The 24,603-nt window shown below is 39.7% G+C and overlaps 2 protein-coding genes across 4 annotated transcripts; one reads left to right on the forward strand and one right to left on the reverse strand.

The window, feature by feature from the left end:
- Positions 1-11: 11 nt before the first annotated feature.
- Positions 12-24,603, reverse strand: Drip (aquaporin homolog protein drip). The gene is made up of 4 exons (XM_002050102.4): positions 23,700-24,603; positions 6,980-7,164; positions 753-1,106; positions 12-685 (listed from the first exon to the last, which is right to left on the reverse strand). Exons 1-4 carry the CDS (start codon positions 23,713-23,715, stop codon positions 497-499), a joined length of 744 nt encoding a protein of 247 aa, XP_002050138.2. The 5' UTR covers positions 23,716-24,603; the 3' UTR covers positions 12-496.
- LOC138911323 (uncharacterized) lies at positions 9,707-15,195 on the forward strand. 3 transcript variants are annotated; one of them, XM_070209665.1, is made up of 3 exons: positions 9,707-10,591; positions 10,658-11,211; positions 11,289-15,195. In XM_070209665.1, the coding sequence occupies exons 1-3, from the start codon at positions 9,959-9,961 to the stop codon at positions 11,392-11,394; spliced, it is 1,293 nt and encodes a 430-aa protein (XP_070065766.1). In that variant the 5' UTR covers positions 9,707-9,958; the 3' UTR covers positions 11,395-15,195. The 3 variants fall into 3 exon arrangements, with proteins under 3 accessions (XP_070065766.1, XP_070065765.1, XP_070065767.1); XM_070209664.1 differs by having other exon boundaries at positions 9,708-11,211; XM_070209666.1 differs by having other exon boundaries at positions 9,712-11,233.

Raw genomic sequence — 24,603 nt, forward strand, 5'->3', positions numbered from 1 at the left:
CACTGTACAAATATTTTTATAGTTTTTTTTTTTATTACACATACAATTGTCATTTATCAAATACGTTTATTTGTGCTCGATAATTATGAATTGGACAATAACAATTTTAACAAATAATGTGGAATTCGGTTTAGCAAACTGCGTTTCGAGGCACGAATTTGTGCTGCATCTAATTGGTTTCGATAAACATGCGAATTAAATGTATCTTAAGCTACAAACATAGAATACTCAATATTTTAGGTGTTAGTACGACTAAAACGAAGCGATTTTTATTTTTCAACAAATAAAAATTGTATAATTTGTATTGTGCGGCTTTTGCCCGGCTAATCTAAGTGGCTTGTGAATTGTGCGATCGTTCCGATAGAATGTCAGCACATTTCTGAATGAGACGAATACGAATAAGCATCTACACACAATACACACACGTACAACAACAAGGATGTGGGTTTTTCCCCAAGCGAGAAGGTGTGAGGGCGGAATACGCGGATAAAATATCTTAGAAGTCATACGAATTGGCCTCGTCGTCGCTCTTGCGCACCTTAAAGACGAACCTGTAGATGAGAGCGGCCACAATGGCGCCCGCAATGGGGCCCGCCCAGTAGACCCAGTGGTCGGCCCACATGCTCTGGACAACGGATGGCCCCAAGGAGCGTGCTGGATTCATGCTGGCGCCACTGAGCTTAATCTGCGGGAACAAGAACAAAAGTTGTATTTGCCTGAGATCGGAACATTCAGCTGCTCGGTTCACCTACCGCACAGAGATGACCAGCTGCAATGGAGAGGCCTACGGCCAGGGGTGCCGAGCCCTTGATGTCCTGGCGACCTGGATCCGACACCGCTTTGACCACGAACACCAGAATGAAGGTGATCAGAGCCTCGATCAGCACCACCTGCCCGACATTCAGCGAGGCGTCATAGGAGGAAACACCCAGTCCACTGGGGGCCAGTCCACTGAGAGCCACCTTGATGACAGCTGCCCCGGCAATGGCGCCCACGCACTGCACAATGATGTAGAAGAGAGCCTTCAGGATGCTCATCTCGCCGACGACCAGGAAACCGATTGTTACAGCCGGATTGATGTGGCATCCGCTGATGTGGCCCAGGCCCTGTAAGGACACAAGCACGGACACATGCATTTGTTAAACATGGAAGAATCATGGAAAACCAACTCATTTGAGGGCAGTTTTCTATACCGAACACAGTCACTTATGCGTTAACTGCCCACACAGTTTATTAAATAGCGCCCTACTTTGCGATTCTCATAATTAACATATAACATTGGCAATCTAATAAGACTAAGCTCTAGTCATACGTTCACTTTAGTATCTGCCCTGCTCCTGTTATCACTATAACCCGCTCTCGAACTCGTTTGTTCTTTGTGTGATGTCAATATACGCATAAGAGTTTGTCATCCTACTAATAATAAAATAATCGTGCGTGAGGTGTATGCGAATTTGTGGTCAAGTCCATATCTACATGTATGTATATTTAAATTCCATTCGGATCTGACACGGTTTGTTTATAAACAAAAACAATGCACGTATTTACTGAAATCTTTATTATAGCCAATAGTAGCAAATGGACAAGATGAGATTGTAAACAACATCGCCAAATGAAATCTGTTAATTACAGTCTCGAACGGGGTCATAAATGTTGCGGCTGGAAATCAAGTTCAGCTCGTATTTAAATCATTTCTATACTAAGTAAGGCTTAATAATGTTAACTGTCGTGGCGATAATAAATCTCAAAGCATTCATCAGCGCGCTTACATTGTCGATCGGAGGATGCGCTTGGATACAAAGAATAGTAGGAATCCATGATCATATAATTGGAAATCACACATAATTTCAGATTGTTTCTCAGATACAGTTTCTTTAGATCTCAGTCAGATCTCAGGCATCAAATGTCAAGTTTTCGGCTAGCTTCGCACTTGACGTCATCGCCGTTTGGCAAGTGAGTCGCGTTTCTGGGTTGGGTAATGTTTACCCTTTTGGCCACGGAGTCTGCATTTTGGCTATTGCACAATCGCAGTCGCAGTCGCAGTTGTTGTCTGAGCGGATACAAGCAATTTGTCAGAGCTGAGATGCAGTCGAGTGCAGTCGTAGCCAAAGACTATTCCGATTTCCATCTCACTGGATCGATGCCGTTGGCTTTAAAGTTCAAACCCGAAGGGTTAACTGCGGCTGAAAGTAAAAGTGTTTCGCATTCTGTTGAGTCATCACAGTCAGCCAGCATTGAAGTGGTTCGCTTAGAACCGAATTCAGCAATCAAATAAAACAAATTGCCACTCCGGCGGCGAGTGAGTACTCACACTCGAACTAATAGCACTCGCACTCGCACTCGCACTCACACTCGTCTTATGAATGAAAACGCAGCACGTCGAAACGCGTCGGAGGCCGACCAAGGCCGATGTGCAGGCTTCTATGTAGCCCCATATCTTTAGCTGATTTCGGTTCGCTGCGATTTGGATGTGGATTTTGATTTCGATTTTGGATTCGGCCTGGCTTTGGCTCTACTCAAGTGCACACATGGCCAATGTCGGGTGTTTGCGTTTCGCGTTTAATTAATAAATGCGCAAGCGGCGACAACTGGAGGCGAATGGAGGCGATTGGAGGCTGGGGTGGCCGCTGGCCACTTGCTGCTCCACGTCGCTAATTACAGCGCCAGAGCAAAGAGCAAGTTCAAGCCGAACAGTTCGAACAGTTTTAGATACAGATGCAATCTTTGAGTTACGCCCGGCAACGAATCTGCATCGGCTGCTTGGCATTTGGCGTACGCACGCATTGCAATTTATTTGATGGTTTTTCTCTTCATCAAATGTGCTTTTGTTGTTGCTCTGCGTGTGAATAATGCGCTGCCAGTCGCACCTCGCTCATCAAGAGCGATGACGGCGATGACGGCCCACAAAACCTGTGCCTGCCACATCGATCAGATCTGTTTTTAGAACGCAACTCGCTTGTTTACCTCACTTGCGACTTGCGACTTGCGACTGACTCATGAGGTTTTGCGCATGATTCGTGGCAAGCCACTCGCCACTCGATGGGGCACACAAACCTATCATTAACTAATATGATTTACGTATGCACCAAGAACATGCGTCAAATGCGTGAGAATCACGCCGGTTGACTGCAATCTGTCTGCACTCGGGGCAACATCAACAAGTACTCTATGACGCGGACGAGGGAGATGGGAGGTACGGGCGAGATGGGAGCTATTTACGACAAAGAACTCGCATCTGAGTATTCCTAGGTAAATATAAGTTAGTTAGTTCAACATCGTTATGAGATCGAACAAAAGCTGTGTAGGATTTAGTTTTACATTACAATAACTACTGGCATTAAATATCAGAAATCAACTAACCATTTTATTATTTAAATTTTGTGAGAATTAGCGCGAGGGGGTTAATGATTGGTGGGGTAAAAAAATGCTTGAACGATATTTAAAAGTACCCCAGTATAGGTTTGTTGTTTTCCACAAAATTGATTGTAGCGATCAATTCGCACTAGCTGCCTCTATCTCTGTCTCTGTCACTGTCTCTGTCTCTTTCTAACGCTGTTCAGTTCGAGCTGTCGCAGCTGGACCCATGAAAGAGATATAGAGATGGAGATAACGATCGCATAGATCGAGGCTTACGCATGCGCAGCGGCGGCGCACGAATGTCTGCGCGTATTTCTCTTGTTGTTGTTGTTATTGTTGTATTTGTTGTTGTTGTTGCGCGACATTTGCGCTTAAATCATATTTTATGGCTTTTTAGTTAAATTGAATGTTAACTTGTTTGTTTCGTTCTGCTTTTCTGCAACTGCAACTGTGGCTGTTGTTGTTGCTGTTTTAGTCGCAGTTGTTGTTGTTGTTGTTGTTGTTGGTGATTGTTGCTGTGCGTTTCAAGTTCGTTGTAGCCAAAAGCCGAGCATTGGTCCAAAGCGAGGTGATTTAGGCTCGAGCTGCGGCTGCGGCTGCGGCTAGTTGTTGACTTTGCCATTTTGGTTTATTTCGGTGCAGTTTTGCGGATCGTTTGATTTCTGAATTGAAAACGTGAATGGTGCACGCACAATTTTGTAGCCCATGTTGTTATTGCTTTTGCTCGCATAATTAAGACACACACACACACACACACACACACACACACACTAGCTTTTTTATTGATCTTGCATGTTGCACCTTGATTGGCGCTGGAGGTTTTTTCGACTTTGACTTCGAGTTGAATAGTTCGCATTGGCCTTTCAATCTCTTGACTAAGTTTGGGAAGTCATCTTTGAGACAGCCTGCAGCATGTTCTATTCCCCCCCCCCCCCCCCCCCCCCCACAATTTTAGTGTGTGTGTGTCGCCTAATAATGCCCGTAAATCAAAGAGCCAATCCCTAATTGCGAGCCGTGCATCTGATTAAACTCAACAACAGCAACTGCCGGCACTCGAAATTTATGATTATTTCTTTGCGTTCGTTTGGCGTCTTGGCCCGCATAAAAATCAACGTTGGAATTTTCCCCATCTGCTAGCCGCAGCAGGTCCAACACTTATATAACAAACATATAGTATATCTATATATATATATATATATATATATATTTATATGGAATTACGAGTAATTGCGATTAAAATCAAATGTTGTAGCGTCAGTAAATCGTCGCATGTTTGCATTTCTACGGCTTGTTGTTGCTATTGTGCGCTATTGTTGTGCTTATAGTACTTAATATTATTGCTATTTGCATTTTCTTTCTGCCCCACTTCCTTTTGGCAGCTTGTCAAACGATCGTCTCAGACAAAGCAATGCAAACTGCATACAAATACTGCTCTTGTTGTTGTTGTTGTTTTCTCTGACGAGCTCATTCGATGATATCGCAGAGAATGGGATTTATAAAACGTACCGCATCAAAGTGGATATACATATTAAATTAAATAATTGTACATTTTTCATTAGATTATCATCAGAAGCTGTCTCAATTTAAGCCCTGTAAGATCCCATTAGAGGGCTGCTCATTGGAGACTCTTAATATCTTAAAGCTGAATATCCCAAAAGTCCCAACCAAACGAAGGGGAATTTGACGACGGTTGCAATCTTAGCTAGAGAAAAACTATAGCTCTCATTATTAATTATCAACTCATTCGTTATCAGTGAAGGTGCATTATTCAATATTAAATCATTCATTATTATCATTATCGCTCATTTATTATTATTAATTACTTCTGATGTAAATATTTTCAGATTCGCAGATTATTAATTAATAAGTTTTTCCCATGCAAGAACAGCAACAGGCGAATAAGTATGCCGGAACAACTCAGAGTATATTTTATTTGAAATTGTTTTTCCTTTGCACAGACGGCAATAAATGGTAAACTGGTAATTAGCACGTTTCTCATTTGTTGCGGGCTTGTAAAAATAGTGTTCGAACCAGCTGAAAATTGTCGTCATAGTGCTGGTCATATTTGGAAATCGGTCGACCGCAGAGTCCAGTAGACCGAATCGGAGTCTCGTGCCACACGTCATTGTTGCAAGTGCAACTGCAACTAATTGCCGAAATGCTGATCGGTTTTCGTAACACTCGAACGTGCCACAGACTCGTGACTGTCTTTCACCAGTCGCTCGCCTGCATTGGCCAATCGAAACTAATTTGTTACTAATCGCTGATGATACCGCCAAGCGGCGAAAGTGTGGAAATCTGACTGCATTGTCGAAGATGCATTCGTGTGGCGATCAATTACCTGGCAGCATTAGCTGTGGACACACGTGTCTGGCCTATGCACAGCAGTTTTTCGTAATCTCTGTTACGCCTGCAAAATGCCAAAGCCCATATATACTTTTTGGCCGACTAAGCTTAAACATGAATATGCTATAAACTAAGTTTTGCAATATGTAAAATTTCATTCAGGATTTCCTTTCTTGGTTGGAATATAAACGAATTGGTTTAAGTCTTCGATATTTACCTGTTGATTTCTTTGCTATTCGGCTATGTTCTTTCATATTTCTTCATAGGGAAATTTTTCAAAATGTTTCAATTTTGATTCCTTCACAGTCAATGAATTAGTCTTATTTTTGTTGTCAATAAACAGAACCTATCACCTGAATCAATGATTGATTACAAACCTTCAACTCCATCCAACTCGGACTCTTAATTAAGCAATTGCGAATCGATCGCAGATCTTTTCGGGCTGAGATCAGAGAACAACCGTCTCGACCAGTTTAATGGAGGGGATGCGTATTGCCTCGGGCACAGTTTTGTTATATGTTGTCGTAAATTTAATTCAAAATCGAGCAGCGTTTAAAATTCATAAAACAACAAGAACAACAACAAGAACAACATGAAAAGGCATAACGTAATTAAACGCATAATAATCTAATTGCATATTTTGCGTGTTGATTAATGTTAATTGCCGACGCAGACGCTTTTGCAGCGAGTGCGCATTTATTATTCACATTCACATTCACATTCGCATTCGCATTCATACTCGTACTCGTATTTGGACTCAAAATCGTGGCGCGTTACTCATACGCAGCGTGCGCCGCCGCTAATGACCACAGCTGAATCTATAGTTGTGTATCTGTGTATCTGTGTATCTGCAGCTCGAGCTCGAATTGTATCTGAATCGGTTATGTGTGCGTCTGTAAATCTGTCAGTCTTGTAAATAACATTCGCACGCAGCCAACGCGACGACGACTGCGCCGCATTCGATTGCCGTTTTTATGCGTTTGTTGTTAGCCCAAAGTTTGCCGTTTGCTGTTTGTCGTTTGCGGTCGGCTTTTAAATGCCAATGTCTTGCCCAAAATGCGAGTGCAATTGCCAGTGGCTGCGATCTGTGAATGAGTTTTGGCCCGGCCGAAAGTGTAACGCGGCGGTGGCGTGTCCTTGAACGCATGATTTGCTATTTCTATTGACCAGCTAAAGCGCTCGATACTCGGTGTTGGCTATTGGAGCTATTGAGTATTGGCCCAAAACTAAACTCTGATGGCAATCTGAGTGCGAGTAGAGGGTTGTGGTTAGTTACCTGGGCCAGCGTGGCCACCGTCAAGCCAAAGGTGAACGCTATCTGTGGCACTGTCGCGCTTCCGATCGCCGTGCTGCCAACGCCAATGAATATTAAGAAAAATGTGCCCACCAGCTCGCCGAGCAGCATGCGCCAGATGTTCTTGTTCTTTGCGATGTCGTCAACGCCAACGATTTTCGATATGTCTGTAAAGAAACGCACCGCATTAATAATGCATTGACTCAAAACTCGCCCAGCACATGCTGAACTCTAATTAATTATTAAATTACTCATGCATCGACAAACATAATCAATCAGCGATCAGAAATCAGAAATCAGACATAAGAAATAAGTTATCAAAAATCAGCAAATCGTGTAAAAAGAAAATCAATTTTAAGTCTTGGCCTACAGTTGGAGCTCTTTGCAGCTATATTCATTTAAATAGTTTATTCTTAAAAATTATTAATAATTAATTGGTTAGAAAATATGTAAGCATTTCGCAAGCTCAGACCTTGAACGAACAGTTCTTTTTTGCCTTCTCGCCAGCACAATTTTTGAGCTTTGTTTAATTTCCTTAACATTAATTTAAGTACTCTGTGCTTCAAACACATTAGCGCTGCTTAACTATAATCTTGTATGTGAACATATTTGAGATGGGAAAAGGCTGTAAGACTTTAACGATTGCTTTGAATGGAAACATAAACAAAGGCGCAAATGTTTATGTGTTCTAGCTCTAGCAGCAATTATTTTAATTTATCTTTTGGACTGCAAAAGCGCTGTCTTAAATATACGAAAAAAAAAAAACAAGTAAAAGGTTCTAGTCGGGAACTCCCGACTAGGGAATACCCTGAATACCCTCTTCTTCCAACATCAAATGCATATATATATTCTATTTTAGAAGCTATATGTCAAGTTTGGGGACTCTAGCTCTTATTATTTACCAAAATTGCCCAAAAAAGAGGATATCGATATCGATTTTTATCGATTGCTTGGAAACGGAGTAAGTTATCGATTATAGGAAACAAAATCGATCTGCGCAGGCACTAGGAGCACCTACATATAATTTCAAGTCTCTAGCTCTTATAGGTTCTAAGATCCTTGCGTTCATACATACGGACGGACGGACGGACTCCATAGAAGCTCAACTGTTGGTATATATAGTACAGAAATTGTCTGCCCTACCACAAGGCATGCTGCAGTGCAAGTACTGAAAGTTACGCGTCGTTGTTATCACAACAAAATTCCTTCTGACGAGCATATCCGTTTACTATGACTGTCACATTCGAATAGAAAGATTTTCGTACTTCTCTCTGTCTTTTAGTTTACGTTAGTAGACAACAACAACAACAACACTGAACACTAAACACTAAACTGAACGCTACACAACACTATACTATGTTTGGCAGAGACAAGTAGGACAGATTATTGAATAACAGTAGCTCCTGTCAAACTCTCTGTTTACTATCAATACAGCTGAGCATGTTTTCTAGCTTCCCTTCGGTTGTCGTGTGAAAACTCATGTGCTGCCAGTTTTCGTAATCCATTGATAATTTCACACCGTTTGATTAATTAATTAGCTCGATCGCACTCCGCACATTATTTCCTCATTTGCTGTTTCTCCATTCATTGGTGTTTATTTAAGGCCAATGCTAATCGGCAGGTGTCAATTAATTTGTTTAAGCAAATATTATTGACGCCTCATTTGCAATTACAATGTAAATGAATTGAGCAGCACTGAAGTGCGCCCAATGCGGGCACACTTTAGGTAAGTTATTTTGAATATTGCTGTCCAATAAAAATAAATGAAATGCTTAAAGCATCTTTCATAGCTGATTTATTGTCTGCTCTGAGTTGCTTATTGTTAAGTAAATAGATATTTGTATTCAACGAAGCTTATTGACAAAAATATCCCAATTATCCGCATTAGCACGTTCCCACTGGCATGCCTAAGGGCCCGACGGGAATTGCCTGGCGGTAATTTATTTAACGAAGCCAACAATATCCCAACTATCCGAATTAGCACGTTCCACGCGCTTTTTATAATTCTTATCAGTAAACCTGTAGTTGTATGAAGAAATACGCCTTATATATATATGCATTTATTTTGATTCTTCTCAACTCGAACTTCTTGTCGCCTTGTCTTACGCAACTTGAGCCCAGGTTCATAAGAATGTTCATAATCCGCATGTAAATAAGCCCACCTTTGGCAGCCCAGTCACTTGGCTAAGTGTTCCCTGCTCTGATAAGCGATGTTATCAACGAGTCCGCACACTTCACTTAATACGCCAATTATCTCCACCTTTGCTCACGCCTCCATGACGATAACGAGCACGGCATAGCGCCATTTCTGGACTGGAAGGGGGGCTGTACAAAAAATAAAAATAAAAAAATAAAATTACATAGTCCGAGCCGCTTACCAGACAAACAGTTAACACGGCAGTTGGCATTTGGCTGTTTGTTTGCCCGACAGCTCAACCAGTGCAGCTCCCTAAGACGCATCGTAAAACAATTGGCAACGTGCCGCGAGCTTACGAAAACAACAACAAAAATCACAAGACTGCCAGAGTTGCGACTGCTCGACTAGGAGATACCCTAGACACAGCTTCTTATAGTCCGATTCTCGCTAGGTCCTTAAGATACTCAATAGTTCGAGCAAAATGGGGGGAGCTATCCAAGAAGTAGAATATTCTATACTCTACAAGAACCTGCACACCAAGTAAACTGTTGTAATAGGATAAGAGCATCATTGGTAACCCTAGCCAGGGTATTATAGTGTCACTATCTATGTTAATTATAACAGTACGATAAGTAAATATCGATAAAGAAAAGCGGCTGCAGAGAAGAAGTGGAAGGCAGTCTCTCTACAGTACTAGCAGTAAGAAGACGTGTTGTTAAAAATAAAAAGGCAACCCGAACATAAGTTAAATCAACGAAGAAAATCATACTATTACAATATCAGAAGTGGGATTGACTCAGAAAAAAAAAAAAAAACACAACAAAATGGAAAATATAAATATAAATGACGTGTCAATAGCGACATTGAAAAGTTGGTTGGCATTACTAAATTTGCCAACAGAGGGTACCAAAACTGAGCTGATGGCGAGATTAAATAAGGTACCAGTGGACATCCGAGACGATGCTGCAAAGGAACTTGAAGTTCAACGTAACAAGGAACAGACAATTGAGGCTCAAAATGAGTTGCAAAACATAATGCAACAACAGCGTGACGAAATAGCAAATGGCGCCGAGATGCTGAAATTGATGCGTCTCGAAATTGAAGCGTCTCGAAAATTCCTAGAAGAATTTCAAGTAACGGTGAACCGCAACTCGCACATCGGCGGGAGCGACGGGGGAGAGCAAGAAAGTGAAGTCGGCGATTTATTGCAGCTAGAGGATGGTCACACTGAAGAAAGACCACGGTCGACGGATGGCAACGCTGGTGCAGCTGATTACACTGGAACGGATGGCAACGCTGGTGCAGCTGATCACGCTGGTGCAGCGGGCAACGCTGGGGCAGCTGGAAGGATCGACGAAAGTGGCAACGCTGTCGGAGGCAACTTAAATAATTGCATCCAAACTGGAGCGATGATGTTAGCCAAGGAAATTTTATTAGAATTTACTGGAGAAAGTGAGGTGCGTAAATGGGTAATGCAATTCTTCAATGTGGCCAAGATCTACAGACTAAATGATATGCAACAGCACTTGCTTTGTATAAGCAAATTGAAAGGCGGTGCTTTGAAGTGGTTGCATGCAGACCCTATGCGCATCATTGCTCCGATTGACGAGATGCTAAATCAATTGGTTTTGGCCTTCGGGGGAGGATTTTCGAAGTCGGAACTACGACAGAAGTTCGAGGATCGGGTTTGGAAACCAGATGAGGTGTTCGCCACATATTTTAGCGAAAAAAGCATATTGGCACAGGACATCAACATTGATGTAGAGGAGTTAATGGAGGGTATTATTCGAGGCATACCTTGCGAAAACTTGCGCACTCAAGCTAGTATGCATTGCTTTACCAATCCGGCTCAAATTTTACGTGCGTTTGCAGCTATAAAGTTGCCAATTAAACGGGTACGAAACCATGTAGTGAAACAAACTGCACAGGAAGCACAGGCGGACAAACAACAACGTTGCTACAATTGCAATGTTAAGGGCCATTGGGCCAAAGATTGTTTAAAGCCCAAACGGGAGGCAGGATCTTGCTATGCGTGCGGCTCAAAGGATCATTTAATAGCAGGATGTCCAAATAAAAAGTATGATATGGAAAACAAATATGTAAGATACTTAAGAATTCATTTTAGTAACTCATTTAACAAATCAATAATTGCAGAATGCCTTATAGACTCTGGCAGCCCTATTTCATTTTTAAAGGAAAAGTTTGTGCCATTAAAAGTAAAGCGTATGCCAGATGCAAATTCGTATGTAGGTTTAAATGAAAGTAAATTGAAAAATTTTGGAAAAATTTTATGTTTTATGAAGAAAAAGTTAATAAATGTTTATTTTAATGTTATAATTGTGGCAAATGAGTCTATGAGGTATGACGCTGTGCTTGGTAGAGATTTTATGGATTCTTTTGGTTTAAATATTGATTTAAGAACATTAAAAATTGTGAACGGGCATAAAGTTGATCACCAGAATAATGGTAAAAATGATATCATAGCTACAAGCTACAAAGAAAAACAAAAAAAAGTGGACGATGAAGATATCAAACACGAGCAAAATGAAACTATATTGTTAAATGATAAAATCGTTAATAAGGAAATAGTCAGTAATGAAACTGTTAGTGATGAATTAGTTAGTGAGAAAATTGTTAGTCCGGAAACGCTTGGTGATAAAGTTGGTAGTGATGAGATAGTTAGAAATAAAATAATTAGTGGTGAAATAGTTAGAAATGAAGTGATTGGGATCGAAACTGTTAGTGATGAGATAGTTAGTTATGGAGAGCTTAAGCTCGAACCTGATAGTGAAGAAGTTGTTAGTGATGAAATTATCTATAATCAAACCGGGATTGAAAAAGTGATTATAGAAGATATAGGAAACAGTGCAGTTAAAATTAATAATCATGTTAATGAAGCGCCAGTGAATAGCGAAATCATGGGAGTGTTAGAAGAGAATTTTGAGAAGGATATCTTAACAATAAGTTGGGAAGATTCTAACAAAAGAGAAAATATATATATTTTAAGTGAAGATATTGATTACAGCACAAAGTGTGAATTTGAAAATTTATTTGAAAATACTTATGTAAAAGCGAAAAGGCCAAATCAGCCAAAATTAAGACATGAGTTAAGCATAAGATTAGAAAACGACAAAGTATTTAATTGTACACCTAGGCGGTTATCTTATATGGAAAAAGAAAAGTTGCAAGAATTATTAGACGACTATTTAAAAGATGGAATCATTAGGCCAAGTTGTTCAGAGTATGCATCACCTATAGTACTAGTGAAGAAAAAAACTGGAGACATGAGGTTATGTATTGATTTTAGAAGACTGAACAAAATTATATGTAGAGACAACTACCCGCTACCATTGATCGACGATTTATTAGACAGACTATGCGGAAAAACAGTATTTTCAAAGTTGGATCTAAAAAACGGGTATTTTCATGTTTTTGTTAATGAGCAATCTATTAAATACACTTCATTTGTTACCCCTTTAGGACAATATGAATTTCTTAGGATGCCCATGGGTTTAAAAACTGCGCCACATGTATTTCAAAGATTTGTTAATAACATATTTTGTGATATGATAAAAGATAATAAGGTAATTGTTTACATGGATGATATTATGATAGCAAGTACAAACATAAAGGAACACATGGAGACCTTAAAGGAAGTGTTTATAAGACTGGTGCAAAACAAATTAGAGTTGAAATTAGATAAGTGTGAATTTTTTAAAAGCAGCGTTAAATATTTAGGATTTGTGGTGGATAGTAAAGGCGTTAGGGCTGATGAAAAAGGGTTAGAAGCGGTTAAATCCTTTCCAATACCAAACAAAATTCAGGGAGTACAAAGTTTCCTAGGGTTATGCTCCTACTTCAGGAGGTTCATTTTAAACTTTTCTATATTAGCTAAACCCTTATATGATTTATTGAAAAAAGATAAGAAATTCAAGTTTGGAGAAGAGGAGTTTAAGTGTTTTAATATGTTAAAAGATAAATTGTTAGAGGCGCCAGTACTATCAATATATAATTACAAAGAAGAAATAGAACTACATTGTGATGCCAGCGCAGTGGGATTTGGGGCTGTTTTATTTCAAAAAAAAGAAGATAGGAAATTACACCCGATTTTTTATTTTTCTAAAAGAACAACCGAAGTAGAGTCTAAATATCATAGTTTTGAGTTAGAAACGCTAGCCATCATTTACGCATTACGCAGATTTCGTATATATCTACAGGGAAAACGATTTAAAATAATGACAGATTGCAACTCTTTAACTTTAACGCTTAACAAAATAGATTTAAATCCGAGAATTGCTAGATGGGCGTTAGAACTACAAAATTACGATTTTGAGTTAGTGCATAGATCGGGCAAGCAAATGCAACATGTGGATGCGTTTAAGCAGATGTTATGAGGACATTTTAGTTATTGAATCCAATAGTTTTGAGGACAATTTAGTTATTTGCCAAAGCAAAGATGACAAACTGGTAGATATTAGAAAGATGTTAGAAAAAGAAGAGCACAAGCTATTCGAAATGAGAAATGGGGTCATTTACAGAAAAACAAATGATGGCAGATTAGTTTTTTATGTACCAAAGGATATGGAAGAACATGTACTTTACAAATATCATGATGAGTTGGGACATGCTGGGAGAGATAAGATGATCGATGCCATTGGAAAGAGTTACTGGTTCCCATATATTAAGGAAAAAGCAATAAAGCATATAGGGAATTGTTTAAAATGCATTGCCTTCGCCCCCAAGACGGGTAAGAGTGAAGGACTATTACATAGCATACCGAAAGGAAACAAACCGTGGGAGATGATCCATATAGACCATTATGGACCAATTAATGCAGGAAGGGCTAATAAATATATATTGGCGGTGGTTGACGGATTTTCAAAATTTGTTAGACTATATACAGCAAAGACAACAAGTACGAAAGAAGCGATTAAGGCATTAAAAGATTATTTCAGAGCGTATAGTAGACCTAAGTTCATTGTATCGGACAGAGGGAGTTGTTTTACTGCAAAAGAGTTTGATGAATTTTTAAAAAATGAGGGAGTAACGCATATTAAAATAGCAACGGGTTGTCCGCAAGCAAATGGTCAGGTGGAAAGGTTGAATAGGGACTTGGGTCCGATGATGGCAAAAATGGCGGAGCCAGAAAATGGTTTACATTGGGATGTTATTATAGAAAATGTTGAATATGCAATAAACAACACACAACACAAAAGCATAAAGAAATTTCCAAGCGAAATGTTATTCGGATTACAACAGAAAGGAAAAGTTGTTGATGAATTAAAAGAAAAATTAGAAGAGTTTACACAGGTGAACACGTGTGATAAAAGAAATTTAGAAAATATAAGAAAGAGTGGAGAAATATATCAAAAAGAAGCTCAAATCAGAAATGAAGAGCGGATTAATAAAAAGAAGAAAGTATCAGTAGAATATAAAATAGGTGACTATGTCATGGTAAAAAATTTTGATAGCACACCAGGAGTTTCAAAAAAGTTAATACCAAGATATAAAGGGCCTTATAGTATAGAAAAGATTTTAAAAAATGATAGATACTTGTTAAAGGATGTAGAAGGCTTTCAATTATCTCGCAACCCGTACGTTGGTATCTGGAATAGCCAAAACTTTAAGCATTGGATGCGAAAATAGGCAATAAGCATTAGTTATAAAGATAGATACACATATAAAAGACAGAGATCGGGAGCTCTCTTTGTCAGGATGGCCGAGTTGTAATAGGATAAGAGCATCATTGGTAACCCTAGCCAGGGTATTATAGTGTCACTATCTATGTTAATTATAACAGTACGATAAGTAAATATCGATAAAGAAAAGCGGCTGCAGAGAAGAAGTGGAAGGCAGTCTCTCTACAGTACTAGCAGTAAGAAGACGTGTTGTTAAAAATAAAAAGGCAACCCGAACATAAGTTAAATCAACGAAGAAAATCATACTATTACACTGTGTCTAGCATACATAAATATTTGCTTAAGAAACCTTTTCTGAAAATCTATATTTATCGACATTTGCTAAATCCTGATCAAGTATATACATAGTTTATGTGCTCGAAGAGGCTTTCTTACATTAGCACAAAACAATATCCCTTTCAGCCATTCCTATGGGTACAGGGTATACTTACAATGGAAACGCTTGACTCACATTTCATTCAGATTCATTGGGCATGTGACGGACATATCGCATTGCAATCCTATATGAGAATCGTCGTGGCATAGACAAGATTAGAATGCAGCGGAACGTGCTCGGAATACGAAATCTGTTTAGATGTAATCGCTGTGGGATGGGAAATTGAATATAGGAAGGTGGGAAACTAAGCTAAACTAATCAAAGTCAATCAAATATGCGATAAAAGATCGTATCATTTAAATTTTGATTTTGACGTGTTTTCTTTGGTTAGCTCAAGAACAGAATGAAATATTATTGGAATACGTAAGCTTCTAGGCATTATAACTATTAGTTCAAGTACAGAGATAACTTGTAAATCCCTGCGTACAATTTTTAAGGTCACAATGGAGTCAAACTTTAAATCCGTTTTATGGCATAGCTAAGTGCCAAACCTGCTATATAATTAACCTATTTATTTGATTCTCAAACCTGTCTGCAGATCGTATTTATATCAAAATGCAATCATATCATGTGATCAAAATTCTTGTTGTACTGCACAGTTTGGCTCGACGCCCACAGATGATGGAAATTATTCAGATTCAGATTGAGATCGAGATTGAGATTGAAGTGGAAACAATCATAAATAATTTTCAAAGAAACGAGATCAGCTTGTTGACAAGCATCGCAATCTAAGCCTGCAATTAGCATAAGCCAAAATTTATGGTTTATTTGCATTGGACATTTGTTCGTTTCGCGCTCTGCTCATTGTATGCTAAGCGACTGCCACAGCGCGATTTGTTTATGCAAATCGAGAAGTAGTTGCGGCTGCTGTGCCTGCTGCGGCTGCTGCTGTGGCTGCCGTCGGTGGCAACAATAACAAATCAGCAGCAAATCGAACGGCTGCGAGGCAGGCGAGACTCGCATTCAGGCAAAACAAGTGCTGTTAATGTGTGCGACAATCAATCAGTCAGTCAGTCAATCAATCAATCAATCCATGTTATACTAATGCAATGCAGCGCATCATTAATAGCTCTATCCATAACGGCGCCCGATCGCACCAAAGCTAGTCAATTAATCATTTCGCGAGGTTCCCAGAATCACAGCTCAAGTTCAATGAAACCTTAGCAAGCCGTTTGTGTGGCTCGAGCCGAACTTCCAAATGAAAATCGAAAACGAAATTAAAATTAAAATGAAAATGGAAATGAATATAAAAATGCATTTGAGCTGAAACGCAGCTAATTGTTGTTGTTGCCAGTTGCCAGCTGTCCTTGTTCAAGTCCATGTCTATGTCACTTTTTACGGGAGTCTCCGCTAATATATTTCCCTTTATATTAGCAGCGCAATCACTTGAATGATTGCGCAAATAGCAACTGCTGCTATATTTAGACCAAGCACATGTCACCGTTGTCGATGGGCTCGTCGAGGCTTACATTCCTCGAGCTTTTATTACCCCGAACTGACTGAATCACAATTTATAATTGATGGCTTCAAATTCACATGCTTCGGGCCCTAATCTGGCCCGTCGCCATATTGGTAGCCATTGCCTGATAAGCTAATAACAATAAATATTTCGAATTATGAAAAACGTTTCTTCTCAGTCTGCTAAGCTGGCTAAAACTTCTAAAATTAAATGAAATCTTTGTCGCAATCGATAAAGACCTGAATAGCTTCTCATATTACGTAACCAATTTAAAATTTCTTTTAAATAGAAACACCTATATTCTTGCAAAAATACTTTATAAGACTCATCAATAGAAAAATATCCCAAAATTGGATAGCAGTTAAGTTCGGAACCTTTGTGGTTATCAAATAGGAAATTTCTCAATTGTTATTGCTAAGATATTAAGAGCACGAGTCTAATATATATTAGATGTAATCAGTCCAGAAATAGGTCAACTTAAATACTGGGAAAAAGGCAATATTTATAAAATAACATTTACCAGTTGTTAGTTCAAATAGGTAGCTAAGCCCTGTTTATGACTGCCTTTAAAAATATTCATAAAGATACGCAGCCAATTGTTGCCAATCGACAACTTTATCAGAACTAACTGAATTCAAGAGTCCACTTCTGTGGCTTTTCTTATCAACTTGGCTCAGACGACGACTGGTCTAATCTAAATTGCCGCACAATGTCGTTGCATTATGGACAACTTTTTTATTGGGCGCGATGGCATGCAATAAAGAGAGATGGATACAGTCCAACCTTCCGGCACTGTCTTAACTCGAGTGTGGAGCCGTGCGCAGATCAAAGATCAGAGCTATTGATTAGGTTTTTTACATCCTTGGCCATGGCTTGGAAATGAGTATCTCATGTTCGCAGAATTCGGCTTAAGTGGTCGCTATCGCTGCCATTGAGCAGAGATCGGCGAGCTGTGGGCTACGAAAATGGGTCTACGAAATGACAAAGCAAATGAATTATTGTTGCTGCCAGCACATTAATAATTGTTGCAAAAAATAAGATTCAAGACAAAAAACATTACACACAATAAACGGCAATTGGACAAAACAAATAAAAAATATCAAATAAAAACATGGCAAGGTGTTTCTTCTCTCTCTCATTTTTCGTTTCTTCGCTGAGGGCGTGACGACAAGGCATTGAGTGGATCACAAGGCAAGGCTAGAGCTAAAGTCGATTGTTGATTGTATCTAATGGATTTTATTTTATTTGATTTTTGCTTAAAGACAGCACATTAATTGTGAGCATTGTTTAAAAGGCATTTAATTGATCCAATTAACAAATTATATACACGGCTTTCCTTATTGTCTTCTTCGGGCAGGTGTTTGTCTAATCTCAGCCATTTCTCCACTTGCCATAATAACACTTCCCAGCCGAGGCCAGAACCGTATCGACAGAGCTGAACACGACAGCAACATAAACATTAATTAGCGAGTGCGCATCACAAGAACAAGTTCCTATCAAATACAAATAACATTTATTTTTAATTGCGAAATGTCAACGGCGGACGGCAGCAGCAGCCACGCCCCCTAGCGTCAGTTAGCGCACATTCCGGAGGCATGTGTAACTCGTCTAACGGCACTCTGGAACTTCGCAGTCTGCACATGTAACCCAATTTGGGCCGAATAACAAATAACAAATAACGAGTAGCCGGGTAATCGAGTACCCGAAGTACTCAAAGACAGATCTGCGGCACACAAAATTGAAATGCAAAGCGGGTAGAAAACTCCATCATAGCCGCTTCCGTGTACGGATTGAACAGCAACAATGCCAGGTAGAAATCTTCATTTTTTTAAAATACCCTGTACTTATAACATAGATAAGAGAGAATATTATTTGCTAGGTTGTAGTATGCACAGATGAAAGATGTAGTTCTAGCAAGTGGGAATTTTAACGGATATATTTATAGCGTACAGGGTATTTCTTAGTCGAGCTCAGCCATGTAATTTACTTAGATAGATTGAAATCTTGTTGTTGCTGTGGATGGCATATGAATGAATTCATAGGAATACACTTGTAGTATTTGCAACACAACACGATTCACTTCTAATGTCAAGGTCACACTCATACGAGTACTCACACTCACACTCACACTCGCACTCACACTCATACTCGCACTGGTACTTATGTTGTGCCTCTGGCTGCCGCGCACTTTCGCTATCAGAAATGGGGCATCAATGGAGCTGCTTTGGCTTGGACAGCAAGTTGGCCAAGCGATTCTATTTGGAGGCTTACCTCCGTCCATATAATTTACGTTAACGTCTCTTGGCCGGCTAACGGTAAAGCTGTGGCCTAGAAAGGAAATTTCATTGCATACTGCGGACTATACTTGAGTGTGTTGCACGCCAAAAAGGCGCGAGGGTAGTTTGAAATGTTGTTTTGATGGAAATTAAAAATTTAAATCTTAAATGTTTTACGCTATTTAAACACTGTTTAATGTGTTTCCAGTTTAGCTAGGCGGAGATATATAGAAATGCAGTTATTTAGCTCAATTGTGATTTATACTATAACATGTGGAAAGTCCCAACAAAATACACCACAATGTTTCACACTAAGGAAATGTGTTATTTTGATTGACAACCAGCGAAGTCCCACACCAGATTGGGCTCTAGTTACTGGGCAAACACCTCTAGTAAGTATAACAGCCAGCTATTGTAGAGTTCCTATTGTGAGTCACAGCGCCAGCCAGATACGATCTTCATTGTGTCCGACTTTCATGTGCCCGCCGCGTCTGAACAATTTATGAGCACTGCGAGCATTAGAGTGTAGGCTGATAAGATAAAGGCCAGCGACAAGGCCAGCAAGAATTTAGATGAGAGCTTGCTCCGATTGTTCAGTTACGCAAGGCCTTCGGGAGGGCATTATAATTATATGCCAGCTCTGCAGACACGCCAAGTGCCACAAAATGTTTATAAATTTATGGCCGCTGCATTTGCAGTTCGCAGTTCTTGTGCACTTCCGCTGCAACGGGCGGCCACATCCTGAGCTCGTAAAGTCAGGGCTGCCAAAAAGGATGTTGTGCAGCAAGACACGACATGGTGCTGGCCCATGGTCAGCCTTGACCAGCAGGCACAGCCAAGGCAAAGACGAGGGCGCGGCTGGGCACACGTGTCAGATGGACAGATACACACCTCGATAGGAGTCAAGTCAAAGGCTTGGTCGGACTTTGTGTGTGGGTGTGGTGTGGTTGCGATGAGCCACACCCAAATCCTGTAAGAAATCACTGTTCATTTGGGGCGTGGTCTTGCCTGCGTATTCTTGGATATGAACGCACCACGCTGCGTATAAGCAATGTGACTGGCTTCGCCCTTAACCCCAGCTGCTGGTGAGTTCATTATGCCAAATGGCAAGTTCTGAAAAGGTTAATAGAAGAAGCGGCTCATTTATAAGCCGTAGACACGCAAAAATCGCATAACTTGCCAATTTACATATGGTCTCTCATATGTTTGTTAATGTTTTATTCAAGTTTTTGGCACACACGCACACACACACACGCGCTCATCTGCCTGTCACTCGTTTGACTTAACCATTAGATTTGACTTGGCTTTTGGCAGTTGTAATTACGATGCAAACAAAAGAGCGTAAAGTTAAACAAAAGGCGCGTGTTTACCTCCTGTCTAATGACAATTAATCAATTTAATCCCATTATTAATTTCGCTGCGAACCCTTTCCCTGCGTTCGCCTCGAATAGGTGATGATTTTATGAAGACAGCAACAATCAAAGCGCAGTTCTTCACAGTTAGTGCAAAAACCTGTTCGCTCTGCTCAAAAACTCAGATCAGCCATAAATATTGTTATAAATTCATTAATTAGCCAGCTCGGGCTGGGGTTTGGGTCTGGGCTATGCGGGAGGTGTGTTTTATGGCCTGCTAATTTATGTCTTAAAGCGGGCACGATTACTCTGCCAATAAATCAGCACCAATTCTCACTGCGGGACTTCGTCAAATAAACAAATAGACCGCAATTTAAGGTTTAAGGAATTTGATGCATAAGCGAATCCAGGAATTTCATTGTTATTGCTATTATTAAATCATTAGCTAATGATTTCCAAAACTCTAAGAAGACACAATCAATACCCAGCTCTGAATTATATAACCTTACCTCGACAAAAAGTTCCCACATTATGAAATGTGAAAAATTAAAGATAATTTCGTTGTCCAACAGGCAGCTGGTAATTTCTTCCCTACTTTATTACTTATCCCATTGTCGAGAGCTGTTCCTATTCTATGTACATAGCTATGCATTTCCGTTGAATATGGCAATAAGACTACGTCAAGAGATACTTAATAAGTTTGAAAACCATTTAGCTAATGCCATTTACTCAGTGTCACGCAAGCAAAAAGTTTCCATGGCAAACAGAAGTTTGTTGCAAGCTCTGATCAATCCGCTTGCCAGATTATTAACTTAATTATAAGCTGCGTTCATTAATAACACGTTGATATCCCGTTGATATCTCGGCCCACAGCGAACTGGCGCCTATCGCAGCCCGAGGCGCTGCAGCCATAACTCGATAATCTTCCATTGGCAGCGACTCAGATTTAGCAGCGATCAGGCTAATAAGCATTATTTAAATTCGCATTTGCTTACAATTTCGCCGTGATGTCATTGAGAAGACTGTCAACTACGGGCACGATTACATTTAGTGGGAAGCATACTTAGTTGCAGCTACTACGCAAAAAGCCGCCTCGACTTCCGACTGCCATCTATGTGCAGTTTCACAGCATGAATTATGCGACAGACGGTCAAGGCGCGCTTGTCGCCATAAAAATATTTAGTTGCAGCCAGAAGAGAAATTACAAACACGTTTTTGGCATTGCCACAATTTATATAAAATCTGCCCGCCGTGCTTCACACGCCGCTAATAACTGCGAAGATCAATTACTTCCACTGTGTATTCACTGCCAAGGTCAGGCACTGAGCTGAGGCTTCGCGCTGAGCAGGCCTATGTCGGGGCCTTTTAGCAGCTCCATAAAGCGGAGTGCACAACCTGCTCAGCTGATCTTTAAACCAAATATAAATATTGGGTTTGTGTTGAGCTCGCGCGCTTTTTGGACAACTGTTGAAACAATAACAGATACATTAATTAGCTGCTCGAAGAATTTCAATATTGTGGGGCACGACAATTGCCTTAGCTTTGGTCGCGTCGAAAATTAATTAGTGCGGCAAATATATTTGTTTTATTTTCAGTTCTTATCGCCGTGAACATGACGCCAGTTCGCGTTGCTTTTAACCCAGCGCAAACAAGCTGCCAGCTATGCTGTCGTTTCTAACAAATTCTTCGAAATTTGAGCCATAATAATAATCAATAGGTACGAGCCATTAGATTGACATCATTATCTGTCTGTGCAATATTTTGAAATTGCAGTTCATTCACTTGTTGGCAAATTTGCCTAACTGTTTCTTTGATTGCTTTAATGGTTTTATGGTTTTATTGTCAGCCTTTGTCGAGGAAGTCATCATCGCCTAAATAGCTGGCGTTAATGTTGTGTCGCCTGTGCTTGCGTCCAGATGTATCGATGTCTTTTTGTGGCGCTGTGTCATGAAAACTTTCAGTTCAGAAGCACAAATCAAACCTAACTGCCTGCTGCCTGCCACGGAAGCAAACCCAACACGACAAAACAAAACTGGCGACCAATTGCCGTCATGTTGCGGCGATGAAAATTGAAATTGAAAAGCAATTATTTGGTTATTGATAAAGAGACAAAAAAAAAAACACACACACACACACACAAGCTCATATGCAAAAGACATGCATATTTGATTAAATGGGCAAAGATGATATTTCAGTTTTTAAATAGTTACTGAAATTAGTTTGACGACGCGCGCAACACACATTTCTCTACTCTAGAAAGTGCCACATTAGGGTGTATCGATCATGCTCTTTGCCAATTATTATTTACATATCGAACTTCAAAGTAATTCCCTTAGAATTTCCCTACTCCAGAATGTCCCACATTAGGCTAAGTGATCCTGCTCTTTCCTAATTATAATTTTCATATCGAATTACCAATTTATCAGCAAACTTCAAAATAATTCCCTCACAATTTTCCTACTCCAGAAAGTTCGACATTAGGCTAAGTGACGCTGCTCTTTCCTAATTATAATTTTCATATCGAATTACCAATTTATCAGCGAACTTCGAAATAAGTTCCTTAGAATTTCCCTATTAGCATGCATCGATCCTGTTATATGCGTATTACAGTTTCTAAAAGGGAATTTAAGAGCAAACTTTGCAAAGACTTTTAGGATTACCCTGCTTTAGAAAGTTCCACATTGGGGTGCATCGATCCTGTTCCTTGCGAATTATAATATCCATGTTAAAATTACAATTTATCAGCAAGCTTAAAGTCTCTTAAGTATTGGCTTATATTTCAACTCAATCGCTTAACTTAAGATAAGAAAAATGTGTGCCTGCTAAATATAAATTTGCATTTTCTCCTGACAGCAGAATCTTAAAGTTATTGCGAAACATAAATGAAATTTAATTGGATGCACATTAAAAAAAAAAAGCTTGAAATAATCAAATTTATTTTTAATTTATTTTCATTAAAGTTTTGTAAAATGATTTATTATGCTGTTTGTTATTAAACTTCTTTTGTTAGGAAACAAAGAGAATATTCCGCTAAATGCAGTTGACAAGCGTACAATTCGATTAAACAGTTTAATTCGCTTCGCCAAATTTGTAACTAACGTTAAATTAAAACCTGCAGTTTAAAGTTTCAACTGAGTGCAGCTTAAGCATATTTGACATGAGTTTTTATTAAGTGCAAGTACTTTCTAATTCTTTGTATTTTGTACTCAGTTGCCAAATTCATGCAAATTGTGCACAATATATTCCACGCACGTTTCAAATTCGCACACTTTTCGATTCCGCTAACCTTCACACACGCACACACCACACATGCATAGGTACATATGTATTCGTGCATGCAAACAATTGAAATTTCCCCGAATCATTCGTTCAGTCTTCAGTCTTGACTCCGACTTGCACTCACCTGTCTTCTCAACCATTTTGCACTATTTTTGTTCGTCTCAGCTGTCTCCTGCTGCTTCTTTCTCCTCCTCTTCCGCTACTTCTTCTTCTTGTGCTGTTTTGTCTTTGGCTGCTGCTGCTGCTGCTACTCGAGTTAAGCGCCGCGTGGGTTCGTTGAGTCCAGTTGTTGTTGTTGTTGTTGTTGCTTTGCTTTCGTTTGTACGGTAAAAGTTCGATTTGGCGTACTTGGGCACACTTGAATGAAATGATTGTGCCAAATGTCTTATTGCCAAATAATGATTGTTAAGGTTAAGTGGCTGGGTTGGCTGGCAGTTGCACAATGGCCAGACGCAGGCACTTGACCATAAAAATTGGATTCGATATTGAAAAGTGATTTTTCGAGCAATTCACAATTGCGCAAACGCCCCCCTACACACACACACACACACAAATGCTTGTCTAACTGTTTTCCAATGACAATTTCACATTTAACCACTTCGTTTGTGCTTGAATCTGCGCTGGTTTTATATTTTCTTTAAGCGGCTGCCGCGCGATCTTTTGATTGCGTTTATTTAGTTTGAAAACGAAAATGAAAGCGCGTAGCTCGCTAAACAATTATCAATTTTCTCAATTTAATTAACTTGGCTTAGAGTCGTTTCCTCTGATAATTGAAATTGAAATTAAAATTAAATTTATTATTGTGAGCACTTGACGAACTATCTTTTCAACTTTCTGGCTTCGACTGTTTTGGCCAGATTTCTGTTTTGCTCGCTTCGCTTCGCTTCGATTTCGTCTAGCACTTGCTGAGTTTTTGCTTTTGCTTTTGCTTTTCCGTTTGAGTTTGATTTTGATTTTGGGTTTGCTTTGCTTTGCTTTGCTTTGCTTTGTTTTTGCTTGCTGCCACGTTCGCTGCTCGAGCGCAAATA

The sequence above is a fragment of the Drosophila virilis genome, chromosome 5, assembly GCF_030788295.1.
Source record: "Drosophila virilis strain 15010-1051.87 chromosome 5, Dvir_AGI_RSII-ME, whole genome shotgun sequence".
NCBI classification, from domain to species: domain Eukaryota; kingdom Metazoa; phylum Arthropoda; class Insecta; order Diptera; family Drosophilidae; genus Drosophila; species Drosophila virilis.